This window comes from Xiphophorus maculatus, chromosome 11 (assembly GCF_002775205.1).
Source record: "Xiphophorus maculatus strain JP 163 A chromosome 11, X_maculatus-5.0-male, whole genome shotgun sequence".
Classification (NCBI taxonomy): domain Eukaryota; kingdom Metazoa; phylum Chordata; class Actinopteri; order Cyprinodontiformes; family Poeciliidae; genus Xiphophorus; species Xiphophorus maculatus.
Window position 1 is genome coordinate 22,722,912 of NC_036453.1, and position 18,806 is coordinate 22,741,717.

The 18,806-nt window shown below is 38.6% G+C and overlaps 1 protein-coding gene across 3 annotated transcripts in view; it reads left to right on the forward strand.

Moving 5' to 3' along the window:
* Positions 1-1,250: 1,250 nt before the first annotated feature.
* The window catches only part of LOC102221836 (roundabout homolog 1-like), a 102,781-nt gene continuing 85,225 nt past the window's right edge, over positions 1,251-18,806 (forward strand). Inside the window, exons 1-4 of one of the 3 annotated variants that reach the window (XM_023342033.1) lie at positions 1,251-1,295; positions 1,524-1,602; positions 8,231-8,359; positions 9,739-9,831. In XM_023342033.1, coding sequence (XP_023197801.1) covers positions 8,275-8,359; positions 9,739-9,831 — 178 coding nt within the window. In that variant the 5' untranslated portion in view covers positions 1,251-1,295; positions 1,524-1,602; positions 8,231-8,274. Of the gene's footprint in view, positions 1,296-1,330; positions 1,603-8,230; positions 8,360-9,738; positions 9,832-15,236; positions 15,942-18,806 lie in introns of those variants that run through there. The other 2 variants (XM_023342034.1, XM_023342035.1) reach the window with 2 other exon arrangements.

Below are 18,806 nucleotides of genomic sequence, written 5' to 3' on the forward strand. Positions count from 1 at the left end.
TTTCAGTGTAATGCAACGACATACTGACTTTTTTTTTTCTTAGGATTCCTGCAGGTAGCTTGACTTTGGTGGTTTCTTTCCAAAATAATAATAATAAAAAACTAACCAACCTGAGCTTTACAGTGAATTTCAAACTCCATCCAGTCAGTGGTGATAACACATAATAGAGATTTTATCTTCTATCGCAGCAGCACAAGCTAACGCTGACAGAAATAGTTGAAAACTGCAACCCTTAAGTACATATGTTTAACAGAGAATAAAAGTCTATTTTTAGGATTAAGTCGTTTTTGAAAATGTCCCCGCTGGCAAAAATATAGTACGCCTGCTGTCGATACTCCAATTCCCTTTTGTCAATAGGACAGCACAAGGTTGATGTGCACAAAAAGAAGCGTTTTTGACCATTCCTTTGAAATGGTGATGTAAAAAAAGGTTCAATTTTGTGTCTGTGAACCATTTGTTGATTTTGTCATTTGTTTTGCTTCACTGTCCTCATAAAAAACAGAATGAAGATCAATTTACAGTTTTCTGGCTGTGGCCAGAAAACGTAGGTCTTTATTTAAAATCTATGTTATAAAGTTCTTGAAATTGAGCCACCTATATTGAGACTAATTTGGAAATATTTGAACCAGAAAAATTTGACACAGATAATAACACGATGAGAATGGCACAACCAACTTTCCTTTTGTCAAATGCTCTGAAATTAATCTAAAGAGCCAAATGAGGCTTATAAACCTGGGTATAGTAATATATATGCCAAAAACACATTGTAGATATTATACTACTTTGATTAGTGATACAAGTTATAAGTTATAAATTATGTGTCATTTCAAAACAATTACTTAATTTTATTTTAATTTAAAGGCATTTGTATAATTCTGCCTTTGTGTTGGATAAGAACAAATATTTTTTGGCAGTTGACTTTTTTTCCGCTCTGCTGTCTGTTTTAAAGATTTTTACATATTTTATTTCAACTAGGATTCCAATAAATGTACTCTGCGATGCACAATCATGATAGATAAAAGCAATTTGCCTGATATATTGCTGTATGTAAACTAAATACTGACAGTATTCCTTATATATTTTTTTAACTTTTCAGAATAACACAGATTTTCATGTAATATTCAACGTGATTAATAGAGAAACACACATTTTCTTTTTATAAATGACCGGAGAATTCTATGAATATAATTTTTGATTGAATAGACAATGTTATTTTACTAATCTGTGGTTGTAAATCTGTCTGTGTGCAGCCTTAGGACCCTGAGGATATTGGACCTCGCTTGCTGCAGAGGAAGGTTGGTGATTTGTATGCTCCCCATCTGATAGTGCCTCCTGGATCACAGATGGATTATTTAGGCTCATCCTCCGGCATATAGGCTCTTCTTTCTTTTGACCCCCCTCCCCAGCCACTCTCAACCCCCTCCACCTCCACTACTGCTCTTTTTACTACAAGTCTACAACCTGCACATTTTTTTTCCCCATTTCTCTTTCTGCTGTCATTGTTGGGTACTTGGATGGTTCAGAAAGACACAGAAAAGGCAGATGTTTCATTTTTACCCCTGACAAAATGGACCAGTAACGAAGGAGATGTAACCAGGAAGGGTAAGTTGCAAAGTTGCAATAATTCCTGTGTTTTTTTTAAACATGTGAGTTAGTTTGACTGAGAATGTGTAGTTGTGATTGAAAAAAAAAATGTGGGAGAGGGATATAAAGCCTCTTGCTGCCTATTGAGTCTGACGGAGCAGGGGGGGAGACACTGTGCACGTGCTTTGGAGCTGAAAGTTGTTTCATGAGCAAATTGTTGAGCACGCATGTGGTAGCTGTGATTTTCGGCACATCTTCTTTGATTATATAGAATTTTTACATCTTTGTAAATTACAGAGATGAACAATAATTTGTGCTTAGAGCCTTTACTGTTAGAAAGGATTTTTTTTTCTCATTATGTTGAAGAGGTTAAAATATCAGAAAAATCTAAACTGTCATTTTCAAAATGTAGGCTATTTCAGAGCTTTTAAAAATGCCTCTGAGATTTCTGGAGTTTTCATTTCAACAACTGTAAAACAAAAATGAAGCTATGCAACCCAGGGATGAAGTAATTTGACTCTTGACTACAAAAAAAAAAAAGTTTAGCTTGTAAAAATGTAACATAGTGAAAGTAATCAGTCAGAAAATGGAGGAAAAAAATCCAGAAGCTTTTTTGTGAAATTATGTTATCAAATCCACATATTAAATTAGAAGTAAAAATGTGTAGCATTCTTTCCAGCATTCTTATTTCACCTTCCTTTTGCAACACGCACTTTTCCAATAGTGCGACCCGCTCTGTATTGACACGTTAGGGTCATCCCGGGTCTGGGGGCCACAGTTCACTGACCTCTGAAGCCAATCCATGTGATCATCTGTCATTCTTCGAAGTCGCCCGTCTGCCCGGTCAGCTCCTCACTCCTCATCTCAATGAACTCCGACAGACCTGCTGACATTTCCTCTTACACTTTTAATATCCTTTGTCTTGCTCTGATAGCTCCCTCAGTGCATTACAGAGTCACTGATGAAAGCCTGTGTTTGTCTCCTCATCCATTTCCCCAAAAGACACGGCTATATGTCAGCGATAACTGCCAGGCGTTGATAAGAACTCCTCAGATCTCCTCAGCTTCTCTTGGTCTAATGTAAAAGTGTGTGATGTATGACTTTGCCTCGGTGACAGTAATATATGCAGGTGTGTTTTTGAGGACATCAAATATCCACGGCTGTCTGTCTTGATAGCATGGGTTTGTTCGCTCACATGCTTCCCGCTGCGTTTCTGATTTAGATTCCAGAATTCGTCAGTGAATCATGCTTCCTGGTTGTGCCCCCTGCTTCCACGTTGCACCCTGGTGCCGTTTGTTCTGCAAACCTGCTCATGAATAATTACAGATCTGTACAGGGATGTAAATACATACTCAGGTAAGACTGGCTTCACCCATTGCCATGAATAAAAATTGCCCTTACAATATGACATTTGCGGACCCTTATAGTAAAACGACGTGTTGCTCGTTCATTGGTATTCCTGAAAAACAAGTGAAATCAAAAGTTTGATTATTTGTTAACCAAGTGTCTCACAGTGGAAGGAAATATTGTGTACAAGTCCCTTTTTTATAGGTTATAAAACTGTCGTACTGGTAATGGTGCTGGTAAGTACCATATGTGGAACCAGGTTGAACCAGGTTGTTTTGCAGTTTACAATTACGTCTCAAGTATTGAGTAAAGGCCCAAGTACAGGCATGCACTGTACATTCCAAGTCAAGTGTAAAATCAAACTGTCCAAGCTCTTAGTTGATTCCCAAATCTAAAGCTTAAAATGTCAAGTCAAATTTCAAATGTTGCATCAAACTGAAAGCAAGTTGTGAAGGGCGTTTTGTTTACTGTTGCTATAAATCATCACTTTATGTGGTGGAATATTTTGAGTACATTAAGTAAAAAGTGTGTATGTAGAAAACAGTAAATTATTTCTGTGTAGTTCTTTTAGAAGGACTATGAGCACACGCCACAGCTTTCAATCCCATGGAGAATCTGTAGGCAGAGGTGAAAAAGTGTGTGAGTGAGCAACACAGTCTATAAACCTTACTCAGTTATAGTGCAGCTTACAGCTCATTAGCAATATCAATTCTACTGAGTTTTAAGGAAATAAAGATGATAAAGATAATAAAGATCATTTTCTCAATTTGAAAGAAGCTTTTAAAAATCTAATTATTCTGGCATTTAACAAATAATTTTGGTGATTTTAACTGCTCTAAAATGGAATAAGTTTAGTCTTATATATTCTCAGATGGTGAGAAAATAAAAGGTTTATATGTGAATGTCTGGTTTCGACTGTATGATTAAAGTGCGCCTCATGCAGCAGCCATATTGGATTAATTTCAGTGCCTAAGTTTAGAATTGGTTTGATATCTTAAACATTTCTACTTGGAAATTCAACTTCAAGGGAGTTTGTCTCAAATTTTCACCTTGAAACTATATTTTGACTTCTGATTTAAAAAATAAATGCATGATTAAAACAAAATTATTTAGCTGAACATACAGTGCCAATAATTTCTTCCCTTCTTCTTTTTTATTTTTTATTTTTTTGAAAAGATACAAACTTTCAATATGGTGTAGAGCAGGACCCAAACGGAGAGAGGAAACAGGAGGTTGACAATTTTAAATATTTAACTTTAAAAAATAATAACAACAAAGAAAAAAGCTAACAGAAATCAAAGTTGAAGGAAACATACACAAGTCCCATAAGGCCCAGAATATATTATAGTGAATTAATGAAAGATATTTAAGGTGGAGAGTTGATTGCTGAACAAGGAGCAGGTGGTTGATTAGAAACTGGACACAGGTGTGCAGGAAGGCAAGCAACTGAAGTTGAACTGTGTAAATGGGACAAATGGCTGACAGAGCACACAGGTAACATGGGAAACAACGAAGCAAATGTAAACAAAGCAGAGACAACATAAGCAATGACTTAGATTCAACCCAAAAAAGAGACGAGAGAACACAGAAGCAACATGAAAACAAGCAAATACAAAAAAAACTGGTTTTCAAGAAAGATGCACAGAGAACCATGTCTAAAGACTGACACTGAGACTACATTCACACAGCAGGTCTTGATGCTCATTTAAATATTTTTGGCTGAAATAGTACATATATATTTTTTGCATGGGTATTAATCCTATTGAATGATGTGACTGCAATCAGACTTCTGTGTGAGCCACGTGCGCAGAAGAAGAATGCTGACGTCACACACATGGATGGTCGACGTCACTGTTTACAGAAGGAATAATGGATGGAGCTGTGGTGCATTGACTGCAACTTCTATAGAGAAGTCTGTGTGGATTTGTAGACAGAGCCAGGAGTGGTATGATTGTGACGTGTTTCAGTGCAAAAGACTTCGGTGACAATTTAATTGCTATGATTTTCTTGACACTTTCTTGACCATTTTTTGACACTTGGTCTGGCAGTAGTGGGGTTTTTTTCTATATTGTTTGAGAGTTTTATGGTGACAATGCTCTGCAGCACTGCTGCAACCCTGCTGTGACTTGAGAAAGATGGCATGAGCACTTCCCATTTACTAAGTATTGCACTCAGTCTGATGCTGTTGTCCATCCTCTAGCCAATAGTTGGTGCAAATGAGACCCATTCCACTTCTAATTACTACAAATATATTTAAATGCTCTGTAAATGATGCAACAATGACCCAATGTTAACTTAACTTAATACCATGTCACGCTACGCAAGCCCTCCATCTGCACCAATGAAGACTAACTCACCATGTCTTTCATGAATGCTTGAAGTGGCTTCAACAACAGATGCATTTTCCAACTAATTCAGGTAAGAATTATTTGACCACTTGGAGGAAATCATTGATCTGCTGGTACTGAATTTTCAGCAAAAGGTAGTCAGGCCAGGAGACCACATTTTTGGATGAATCACCAAATGTGTCAAAATAATGAACACTTTGACACTAGAGCACCATGGAGTGCTCGAGTGTCAGTACTACATAGCTTGACGCTTTTAATATGTTGTATTTCCTGGGCACTTTGGACGTATTGCAAATGTCTGCATGAGTTTGTGGGATTAAATTTAGGATGATGGAAAGATGGTGGTGTGTTAGGTTGGGGAGGAGAGGGGCAGGAAGGTTGGCGAAAGCTGATTCTGTTCACGGTCCAGTGCTCTCTACCGAATGTGATCACTCTGCTCCTGTCTGCGCTGTCTTATTGACAATGTGTTAGATGGTAAGCAGTGATTATTCCCCCACAGATAGAAGAAGTACGAGGACATCAGCCTCTCCATTTCATTTTAGCCACAGCCTTTTCCTGTTTGCTCAGATGCTGGGCAGATGGATTTAAAGGATACTTCCCTGCCACGTCTTCCACTAAGGTCAACTGTATACCTTTGAATCATTAGTGCATATGAGATTTTCTCAGAAGCAAGGTGCAAGTAATTTCTATTATGCAAATGAGATTGCTGAAAAGCTCCAGCATTTTGCAGTGTTTCATTTTCTGGCAATGACTTTAAAGCACATTATGCTTTCTGTATCTTTTCATATAATTGTGGTTTTCCTGCTCTTTTCCTTCTAGATTTGACTGTAGATTTCCTGGAGTGAAATAATTTCCATAAACATTTTTTTTTTTCCCCGCCGCAATTATTACCATCTCATGCATACCCCAGTGAGCATTTTCTTTTCTTCCACTCACTATTTTTAAATTAAATTTCATTTTGATTATTTTCTCTTCCGCAGTCATTTTGTGCCATTCTATTTTCTGTCCTCTCTGTTGGATAGGTCTAAACAATGCAGTGGCATCACACAACCACCCACATTCAATATTCAGTGTTGTGCAAAATGCAATCTTCCTACCTCACTGTGCGTGTAATGTTTTTATATCGTATCTCAATGAAATGAAAGTTATTCATATTGCATATTATATTAGTACTGAATAATATCCGTCTTGTAGCTTTTGAGACAGCAGCATGTTTGCTACTGTAAATTTGCAGAACAATGTTCTCACCGCAGGGTAGATTAGGTAATTTCATACAAATGTGCTAATCCCATGTGGACCTACGGGATTCAGCAAATGACACACGGGATCACATGGGAAAAGCACATAATGAACTTTGTTTTTAATAATGTTTAATCACTGTGGAATATCTAAGCCAAGGTTTGACTTTTCGTTATGTTGTAATTAAAGTGCTTGGCCAATGTCTTCTCCTTTTTCTTAAACTACTTTTACGTTGCTGTTGCTTTTTCATACATGTAGCTTTTTTTTTTCTTGGTTAGTTTATGGTACATTTTTTTAGAGCATACACAAGAACTCACAAATAAAATTTCAATTAAAACATCCGATTCAGCTATCGTTTACAAGAAGACGCACAATAATATATATCTTTTCTTTTAACAAGTTTTCGCAAGTTTTCCTTTTTTGTGAACCCATGGTGTTGTAATGTTTATTAGCGCACTGAAAACTCTGTTGTCCATGTTTTTATATTGCGCTAAATAAAGTACAATCTTGGATAAGAACTTATTTGTGGCTGCAAAAGACTTCACACTTATTTCCTTCAGACAGGAAATAAGCTTTCTTTTTAATTTATTACTGCATACATTTAAATGTGTTGTATGTTGCCATGTGCTCTGCATGTTGCAGCTTTTTCTTTCTCCTAAGATGGTTATGCAAATGTCATTGTATAGCAGAAACATATCAGCTGATGATATAAAATCTAGTAAGTTGACATACATTTTATTTGGAGCCATCACTTTGTTTCGTGCTTACCATGTTCACCATCTTGCTTTTGGGGATCATTGTGATGGCGGCCTCTTCCTCACAATCAATGGATATTCATTTCCTTCAATTAGAAAGAGTTAGAAACCCGGAAAATGCTAAACATTTACTTACCCTAACTCATACAGAGAAAACAGAGTTTCGTCAGTGTGCTTGTGGTATATGTGCTTTTTTCTCGCGTGTTGCTCAAGTTGGCTCCTGGCAGATTTGCCTCTGAACAATTAAAGTGTTGCACAGAGTCGGCAGCTGCAGGGAGCCAAGATGTCCCGTGATTCTGGATATCCTTCAGACAGCTTGGACAAGCTGCAGAGCTGTTTGTGCCACAGATGGCTGATCACTAGAACTGACTTCCCTTTTTTTTTTTTTCCTGGCTGGCACCGTCATCGTGTCTCATCACTATAACCACTTGAGAGTGAGGGTGTGTTTCATGTTGTGTTTGTGTGCGCGAGATGAGTTGTTTGGAGTAGTTTGAGTGGAGGGTGCAGCAGGTAAGTAAGGTAATTTTGGTGGAATACTTTAAGATAAAGCTTTCATAGTAAATCACATTCTGATTTAAAATGTAGAAGTTCAATAAGCTGGTATTATGACAAAGAAACAGCCCATTGCCACTAACTGATCACGTTGAATCCGTCAAACCCAGTGAACGACTGCTGAGGGAGGCCCATCTGTCTGGTTTGTCTCATCTACAGTGGAATTTCACACAAAAACAGGCCTGCACATATTTGCCAGCGGGTTACATGAACACACCGTGTTCTGTTCCGTTTTTCCTCTTGTCTGTCTTCTCACCAGGAGATAAACCGTAAAGCTGTTTAACTTCATTGTCGTTATCGAGGATAACAACAAACCTTGAAATTATTGATGGTAATAACAGTTATGCCTAAATGGACTGGGGTGGAGTGACAGAAACACAAATTGCTGCTGTCTCTTTTCTGCAGATTTATGAGGGCTTTCCTGAAGGCAAACTGGCTCTTTTGAGACTATGCTGGCTGCTCAGCTATTCTTTCTCATCAGCCTGCTCTTTGTCATCCAGCTGGAGCAGAGCCGAGGGAAGGACAACTCATTAGGTGAGAATCTCCCGAATGAGTAAATGAATGAGAAAAGAAGAGTGAAAAGAATACTAATATTATTGGATTTGCAGCGCTTATTTGGATGACAGAACTTTGGCTGCTTTTAGTCATAGTTTGGCTTTCCTCTTGTAGTTAAGGAAGGCACAAAAAATAGCCACATTGAAACCTGTTGTGAAAAAAGGAGAAGAAAAAGGATACAGTGAACAGCAAATCTGAACCCGAAAACTTTTTGTGTTTTCATATTTCTTTACTTTGCTTTAAGATTAAGTGACAGAAAATGTTCTAGGAAATAACACCACTTTATAGCTTTGAATGTAATTATTTTCTTCTTTTGCATAATTGCATTTATAGTGATCTCAATTTTGATGGGCATATACAGTATGTATATCATTGCATTAAAATAAGCATTGTGAAATACTATAAACTCTCTTGTAATACGATTCTGACCTTAATTCAAAATAACTTATTGGTAGTATGCAACTGAATAAATACATAAATAAATATGCAGTACTACTTCTACTGTTTAAGTCAAATATTGTAAATCAATGGCTCCCTCTAGTGGTACAGTATATAAAAACATCCATCAATTGGGAAAGAATCCTACTACATTACTGCAGGTGAACATTGAATTTAATATTTTAACTTCTTAGCAACTATCCATCCATCCAACCATTTTCTAACACCCTTGTCCCTAATGGTGATTGGGAGTGGTGCCTTTCTCCAGGTAAAGTTCCGGGTGAGAGGCGGGGTTCACCCTGGACAGGTCGCCAGTCTGTCGCAGGGCAACACAGAGACAGACAGGACAAACAACCATGCACACACACGCTCAGACCTATTTAGAATTTAGAGAGACCAATTAACCTGACAGTCATGTTTTTGGACTGTGGGAGGAAGTCAGAGTACCCGGAGAGAACCCACACATGCACAAGGAGAACATGCAAACTCCGTGCAGAAAGATCCTGGGCCTGGAATCGAACCCAGGACTTTCTTGCTGCAAGGCAACAGTGCTACCGACTGATCCACTGTGCAACCCTTTTTTAGCAACAAGAAGTGATTTATTCTCACTTTCACCTCCAAATAACAGTTTCTAAAATGTTTTGATCCAATCCAATAGAGTTCATGGAAACATACGTAATTAATTCAATACTTCATATATTAGTAACATTTTTTTCACATGTTTACTTGTTTTTATTCTAAGTTGTTTCTTTTACTAAATTTAAAAAAAAATTATGCAAGAAGGTGACTCAGTGAATTTATTATTATTATGTTTACATGTTTTGATTGTGTTACAATGCATATGGCTAATCTGCAGCAGTATTAACCATTCTCACTATTTTTTTCTCCTTCTCTAATAATCAATGTTACCGTACAAACAGAGGCTGAAAAACGTAGGGGAGGTAATGAGGTCATCACCTCATCTCCAGTATTGGCAACAGAAGTGGATCAAGACATCAGCTTCGGATACAAAGGTACGGGTCGACATGCCGTTGTTTCTTTACAATGCATAATCAAACCTACGTTTTAAAATTTTCTCAGCAGAAAAAAACTATGATTTGTTTTCAGAATCCCTCATTTAAAGGTCACTTTGATTTTCTTTTTCCACACATTGACATCAGAAAAATCACACATTGCATACATCTATAAGATTTGCACCTGCGTGAAACAAGTGCAGAACTTGATCAAACTTTGTGTAAGGATGGAGGAGAGTTGACCTTAAAGTAGAGTCCTTGCTAAGGTTAGGACACCTGCCTTATAGAATATCAATCAATCAATCAATCAATCAAATTTTATTTGTATAGCACATTTCAGCAGCAAGGCATTTCAAAGTGCTTTACATCATTACAAACACAGAAACACAATGCAAGATAGAATCAACAATCAAAACACAGCATAAAGTCAAGTTCCATCAATAAATTTGTAATTGATTACATTTCAAATACAATTCTCAACAGGTGGGTTTTTAGTCGAGATTTAAAAGAAGTCAGTGTTTCAGCTGTTTTACAGTTTTCTGGAAGAATATGAGTTTTATGTTTGAGTGCTTCGTCCTGATGAATGATGTTGGACACAAAATGCTCATTAAAGCATATAAATACAATAACTCCAAAAATGGTAAAGCAATTTAAATGTACTGAGCAAAAAAATTTTGGAGTGTTTTTTTTTTTTTTTTTTTTTACATTTTTGTTGCTCTGTCACGATGGCATTACTTCTTTGTGGCCATTTCTTTTTTTATTTTGTTGAACCTTTTTATGTAAATTTCCTCTTTTGTCTCTATAAGATGAGTCTGATATGCCTTGGAAAATTAGGCTGTCTCTGCAAAACTCTTTATTTGTCTTTTGAAGGATAGCAGTGAACACAGTAAGAAGTCTTTGTTGCCTTTTGCTGACACAGACTCTAATGCTACATAATGCCAATTCAGCTTCCCTAAACCACAAGTGGTGTGTCTGAAGCTGCACAATTCAATCGGTTTTCCTCTTGTTTTGACATTTAGTGGTAAGGGCTTTGACATGGGATGTACTGAGGTGGAACAAATGTGTTCCTGTCAGTCTAGCCCTGGTGATTTTAATCTGTGCTGACCCCTGTATGGAGGGAACATGAAATGGATATGTCTCATGTTCTTTCCCGGACACTTCAGTTGCAGTTGTGGAGCCATATGTTTATAGGTACTACTGAATTCTAAGAGCTTCAACGAAAAGCTTTGTAGGCTTTAAAATGTTTCATATCCCACACACTTCACCAAATGTTGAGCTCAACGTGGTGCATAATTGAAAAGTAAAAGTAAGGAAGATAAAAGGTTTTTAAAATGTTTTACATATAAAAGTCTTAAAAGTGTGGTGTTCAGTACTCTAAGTCAATATTTTGTAGAGCCAAATTTCTTGCGATACAGCTAAAAGTGCTTGTTGCATGACTCAATCAGGCTTACAATCTAAAACCCAGATTTTTATCCAATCTTCTTTGCAAAATACAATAATTATAGCTCAATTAGACTTGATGAAGAGCAAGTTTTGTTAACTGGGTTCAGATTACATGAAAGCCATTCCACCTTAGCTGTGACTGTACATTTTGGGTCGTCATCCTGCTGGAAAATAAATCTCTGCCTCAGTCTAAAGTCTTTCGCTGAGTCTAACTGGTTTTCTTTTAGAATTGTCCCTAACTTTTTCCTCCTTCTCTTGATTTTAAACCAGTTTCCATGTCCCTACTGAAGTGGGGATGGTTTGTTTAGGGTGGTGTTCAGTGTTAGCTTTCTTGCACATGTAGAGTTTTGGATAAAGGTCACAAAGTTCATAGAGGAGACAAGTTAACCGTCTCCTCTCTATGAGGTAAACTGTAAACAAGACCTTCTTATGGGCTTGTTTAATCAGCCACTCTTAGGATTTGTGTAATGTATGACTTAAGTTTGTCATGTCAAAGTTTTCCTACCTGAACCGATAGTGACTTTTTCCAAAGTCACCATGAGCTTCATAAAATTTTTTTAAAGTAATGTTCTTCTTGCTCCACCTGTCAGTGTTGTTGGATGACCATCCCTTCGTAGCCCTTGCAGTTGTTCCGTGCCCTTTTTCTTTTTGGATGATGGACGACTTCATAGGTTGTTCTTGGCTTTCCCTTAACTTTCTCCCTGACCTCTCTGCTGTGTTTTCTTATCTTTGCTCACTAATGTTCCCTAGCAAACCTTTGAGGCCTTCACAGAACAACAGCGAGATCACATCTGGGTCCTCTTCACCAACAGCAATGACACTTGGTTGCACATTGTCAGAGTATAGGAAAATACAAAATGTTTGACATCAAATTTGTATTTAAAAGAAAATCCCGCATTTTCCTTCAAGCTATGTGCTAAACACTTTGTGCTCCATCGTGGGAACAGACGACAGACGGATTCTGCCTCTGAAATCCCTCCAACTCTCTATTCCTGATATGACCATTGAGGTTGGTGCCAGAGTGCCAGTTCATTAAGAAGCTGAACCAAAAAAAAAAACAGAAGGCATAGACATTACATCACCATCTTAGAGTGTGTTTTCAAAAGGCGAGGCTTTCTTGCATTTTGATCCAAATGGTTGGTTAACCCCTAAGCATATGCAAGGGGAGGAGCCGACCAACAAGCAAAGACAAACACGAGACGGGTCCGAGCCAAAGAGCTGTCAGACGCAGACGCTGATGATTTGGAGAGTGTGCATGGAAAACAGAATTTGATTCATAAGGTGAAAATATGATTGTCTGATGTGTGGACACATTCCTACCATTAGGAAGGAATGTGTCCACACATCAGACAATCTTCATCCAGCATCCTGACGCCAGGTGCAAAGAGATGACTCCGGCCACTTTACAGAAGCGCCACCTGTATATTTCATGAGCAGAACCGTAAACGGTGACGCCAAGTTTGTTGGTGTGAGGAGACTCCAAATAATCTATTTTTTTTGCTCCATAAAGATTTTTTTTGTTGTTTTTTTGTAGAGTTGGCTTTGTTCTTCTTGGACAAATTTCTCCCCTGGCTCAAAACCAACTGGATAGCTCCTCTGGAATGAAATAAATAAATAAATAACCGTTAGCTCCCAGGGCTTGGCACACGCTCCTTAACAATCCCTGCCATTTTATGTGCTCTGTTGCCATGAAGATGTGAATGCCTTTGTGTCCATACTTTTTTTCCCCAACCATCTGTTCTGAAAAAAAAAAAAGAGATTTTTCTTTGGGGTGTGGATTGAGAAAAAGGCATTTATATTCACCAATTTGCCATACTTATGCATGGTTCACCTGGATAAGTTGAGCGAAAAAAATAGCTTAAGTACGAACTCCACATGTGGAATCATGTCCTTTTATTTGTGTTTATCCTGTTGTGATGGAAAGCAGCTTATCCCTTAAAATGCTCTCAAATGAGAATAATTATGTTGTTTGGGGGGATGGGGAGGTGGAGAAAAGAAAGCAGGACTTTGTTGTCTTTCGCAGAACAATAATTCAATGTCATTCACAGAACTGCCAGAGAGTCATGGTGAGGATAACATTTGACTGGGGAAAAAAGCACAAAAGAACACAATTCGCATTGGGAACATAGGCGTGAAAAAGGCGTAGAGATGTGAAGAAAAGGATCAAAATGGGGGCAGGGGGAACTGAGAAATATGACACAACATTTCACATATTTGTGCACCATTGTGTTTGCTGAAAATGCAGTAAACAGAACTGAAGGGGAAAAATTGGGGAAAAAAAGCAAAAAAGGAAAAGAAAAGTCACTTTGGAATAGAAAAAAAATGTTTTACGAAGGCAGACAGAGGCTCGAAGTGTGACTGTAATGTCCCATTTTTTTTCTGGCTGTTTCTACGACGATGCCTTGGCTTTGAGCAGAGCTGGAAGTGGTGCACAGCGCACAATGAAAAGATTCAAGACTGAACTTCAGTGAAGGTTTAGTAAGAACATGAAAAAATCCAAAGGCATCGCATCTTCCTCTGTGTCATGTGCCTTGCAGAACGACGGTGAACATTCTCATTTCTTGTTTTGCCACGCAGCAAGCATAAATTACTTTATTGGGACTAGGCAATACGGTAACACAAAGCAATAAATAATTATGACATGGAACAGAAATGATGCATGGTTTTCTAAAGTCATTGTGATGCAAAAATCCACAGCTTAGGTGGGAGGACATTATCTATTTAACATGCCACAAAGCTGGCTGTTATGGAAAACTGTGAGAAAGGAAAACATAAGCTGTCCCATTTTGCCATGATTCACGGAGGAAAGAAAAAAGTGCAGTCAGATCATACGTACATTAATACAGAGTGGGCATCACTATGCCGAGCATAAAACATAACAGTGGTAGTATTATGCAATTGAGAATAATTTTATTGGTCTGAGTTAATGGGGAAAAATGGAAAGACTGCATAACACTCAAGTTTGGGGCAGGAGCTTGTAGGATTACAACCCCTTGTGTTTACTTAAGATTATGATAAAATACACAGAAGTTTGGCTTTATGGTGACAAAATGGTGACATTTTTTGTACTTATCCTGCTTAACATCTGTCCTCTTATTTCTGTGTACTTTGTCGTTTTCAGATTTTATAATGATACACCTGCCATTTTTAATTTCAAGAACACAAAAAATAGTGGGGTACTCACTGGCAAACAAAATCTTAAAATTGCTTCAGAACACGTTACATCATGAAGTAGACACTCGCCTGATTCCATCATTCTGGAAATCTGCCTATTAAGACAAATCACAAAAGCAGTGGTTTATTTTAGCCACAAAAAAAAAAAAAAAAAACTATACTGCAATCCCAGAAGTCAACCAGTAGAGGGAGCTCTGACCTCCCCAGACAACAAAGAAATGTCTGAGCTCTCATGTGCCTGAAATGTAGAAGTTTAACTTCTTCGCCAGTTTACTGGAGTAAAAGTGAGTTATATTTGACCGATTATTACTTCAATGTGACATTTGGACATGATCTGTAAACTTCCATTGCATTTCGTTATAATTTGCGGACGGGTCAAGAGGTGAAACTCTGCTGCCGGTGCTCTCTGTGCAGACCTTACTGGCTCATTAAAAACGCTTTTAATGTCACACCTGAGCTCGTCACTTTTGTAAGCTTATAAAGACGCAGCGCACGTAGCTTTTGATAGCGGGAGAACGTTATAAATCATTCATCAAGGTCACATTTCAACTGCAAGCTCACTTTAAAATATTTAATCATCTTTAGTTGGTAAATCTGCATTTCACACGAGGCTCCTTTTGATAATGATGGACACTGAAAACAAATGATTTAATTGGCCTCTAATTCATATTCAACACAGCGGTTTAGGTTGCTGCTTCTCAGTAAAAGAGAGGGGTGGGGGGAATCAGTCGTCATTTGCCCCCTTTAATTACTTCGTATCTATAAAACCTCAGTTGGAGATATTTATTTAAACTTCCTACAGTAGCCTCGGTTTAATACGAGGCGAGCATTAAGCAAAGCCCGGCGGAGCCTTTCCCTGTCACTGTATCCGCATGTGGTTGAATGGTGCCTGACCCACAGGAATCTCCTCCGCACAACAGAAAAGCCTCTGAGTGGGAAGGGAAACCAGAGCAGCTCCGAGCGCAGAGACGCGCGGCGCCCTCATCCAACCAGCGCCAGCTCCGAGAATCACTAAACACCACAGAGGGAGTTTTAACCCGTCAAAGTGCCTGAGACCGATCCGACCCTCAACCGGTCCGTCCTGAAGTGGAGACATCATCACTCGGACATCCGATCACTTGATGAAGTTATCTGCGTGTGGAAGAGAGGAGTTCCCCGGCGCACGGGAGCAGAGCAAACCGGCGTGGTGCTGAGAGGATCAGCAGCGAGGATGTCTGCGAAGCATCTGAACTTTGATTCACTCTTAGGGGAGCACTTCCGAACTGTTTTGCTCTTGTGATTATTTTACTTTTTTTTAATTATTATTATTATTTTGCCGGAGAACGAGAACTCTCCCTCCGCGGGCTCTGCTGAAGAAGTTAATTTTGAATGACACAGACTTTTCTGCACACTCGGACTGGATTAGGCACCCAGCTTTCCACAGCTGCTACCAGAGATGCCTGCTTGTTTCACAGGAATTTACTTTCTACTGGCTCTGCTGCGGATTTGTTCAGGTACGCGTTGCCTTGTTCTAAACCCTGCGCTCATCTTTTGGGAGTAGAGGTTTCCGGATGTCATAAGGATGTGGGTTGGCAGTGTGGCAGCTGTGACCCTGACCCATGCTGATCGCTCCCTAGTTACTGAGACTGACCCATCTCTTCGTGGCCATGCCCCGTACTTTCCGCCCTCATAAATACTTTGAGAAACAACTTTAGAAGGAAAAAAAATGCTGTGCCTATTAATAGAAAACAAATAGATGCAATTGAAAAGCTAGTAGCTTGAGCTTGATCCCCAGATGTATAATTTTATTTCTCTTAAGCAAGGCTGTTTCTACCTTTGTGTATCTTTTACAGTATTTTGAAGTTTTTCATTAGAATATCAGTTGTAAGTACTCACGATAAACTACCAGCCCCGTTTTTTTTTCTCTTTCACACACAGAGGCAGGAATGTCAGTAACACTGGTAACAGATGCAATCTGCAAGCAGTAGATCACATTCTCAATTTTTTTGGTGTGTATTTGACACGGAATGAGACTAACTTCAGATTCCGTATGTTGTTTTTGAGTGACGATCAAAAGTCTGATTCGTTCTTTAACTAGATTCATTCATTTCAAAGTACATGACATCAGTATTGAACTTAGCATTTCAGTGGGAAATGTTTCGATTCACCTTCACCTTAAATGATTTATTCATTTGTTGCAACTATACCAAGACCTCAACAAACCTTTCTAATGTGATCAAATAATTGTTTAAGAGAATGCAGTGGGTGTTTCACAGCGTATATGAGGGATTAGTACAATTAATGTGGTTGGCATGGCCACCAGTCAGCCTGGGGTGTATTTGCTGTATGGTTTGTAGGTCTTTACTTTAACTGTAAGCCTGCCAACATTTCCTGACCCAGCACATACTATGACCTCTCAGAAAGATACAACACAACATCTCTGCTGTGATATGTTTGGCTTCTGGCTGATTTCCAACTCCCTGTTGTAGCAGCTTGAACAAACATGCCTGTGTGGAAATTTCAGTTTCATTTTCAGGAACTTATTATACTTTTGAGCTTTATTTGGCTTTTTCAAACATCTTACTGAAACTCAGTCTTCTTCTCTCATTAACAACTTCCACACCAATGACTGTTGCGTCATCATTCATATGTATTGTGCATGGACAGATTGAAAAGTGACTGCGTCCGACATGGCTGGGGTCGTAAAACTACATTTGTGTTTGTGACATTGCTTTCAAATACAGTGGACTCCAACTTACTTATGGTTCAGTATTTGCAGACTTTCTGTGGAACTTGACTCCAGATTGTTCACACAAAACGCTACGTAGTCACAAATGTTTTCATAGAGCATGTCTGACACATTCAGAAGAAAACAGCTTTTGAAGCTGAAATACCAGAGCACATTGCTACTTGTATGCTATTGGTTGGGATTTGCTGAGCAACTAATTCAGTTGTGCCATTCATTTTCCTCAGTGCTGATTGGCTGTACCTCCAAGAGCAGCGATAAGAAAGACTTTATAAGTTAGATTCAGGAGTAGTGTTAAGGTTTCTACTGTGCCGTTGGTGTTTGAACAATCAAAATGGGCATTTGTGAGTGTTTTTAGAGGGGATCTTAAGTATTTGTGGATTTAAATTATTTGCAGATGGTTGTAGTCCCTAAAACCCACAAATATTGGGAGTACACTCTAGCCTGTATTGTTTATCAACAAAAAAGTACTATATACTAAATTGTCCTGCATCATTTAATAAGATTTCTCTGGCAGCTTCTAAAATAGAATGTTTTATTCCACATACAGTATGTTCAATAAAAAAACAAAACAACACAAACATTTTCTTTCAGGGCTCTTGACAATCAAAATGCTAAATCCAAATTTGCGTTCTAATTGAGCTAACTGTACACAAACATATTGAACTGTACTGCTCCTTGACCTTTGCATTATCACCCGGTCCATACTGTAAAAGCTGTAAAGTGAGTGACTTCTTCACGAGATACACTTAGTTTACACTTTAAACTTAATAATTCATCTGTTACATTTGGTTGTATCGCACAAATCTAAAGGGTAGACATGCACTTGCGTTAAGATCACCTTTGACTTTTATCTTGTAGCATTTTACTGATGCAACTCAATAAATGGTTTGTGGTTCCTTGGTTTGTCATCAGACTGTAGAAAGAGACGTAAAATAGGAAGTAAGTTGTCATCCTTTGTGTAAAATCTGCATTATTTCTCTGTATTGCCAATAAAGCTATGTCCAAAAGCTGAAAAGTGGCAAAATAGATTACGCTTTGTACAGCATATAGGTACATTTTTAAACTGGATCTTCCTTACTGCATTCATTCCAAACTAATAAATAGAGGATTGTTGTGCTAATTGTTCTAGCAAAGCTAATTTATAATCTAATTACATTAGCATTAAGTAGCCAAGGTCCTCTGGGGCTAATTTTGCCTTCTCGTTCACATGTTATCAGTGGAGAAGGAGGTACCAGAGGGCCTCAGAGACCGGCAGAGCACAGCCTAATTCCATCAGCGCCGTGTACGCAGCGGCCCCGTGGGGAAACAGTTTAACTGAGACATGTGGCTCGTCTGCTGGCGTCAGATGTGCACAGGTCGGGGTTCACATGTACTCACTCATGTTGTTCTGGGGACGGGCTCTCACGACTGCAAAGGCTGTTGTGGATCAAACTGAAGAATGCTGCACGGCATTGCTGCACAATGCTGGACCTCCAGTTACAGTGGCTCGATTGGGAGAAGCTGACCTGTTGTATCGAACTCTTAAGCTTAACAAGGCACCCTATGGTCCGGGTGACTGAGACAGCGGCGAGCTGGATACCACTCCTAATGAGGAGACTGCTGACAGGACATCTTTGTGTGCCGCTTTCTT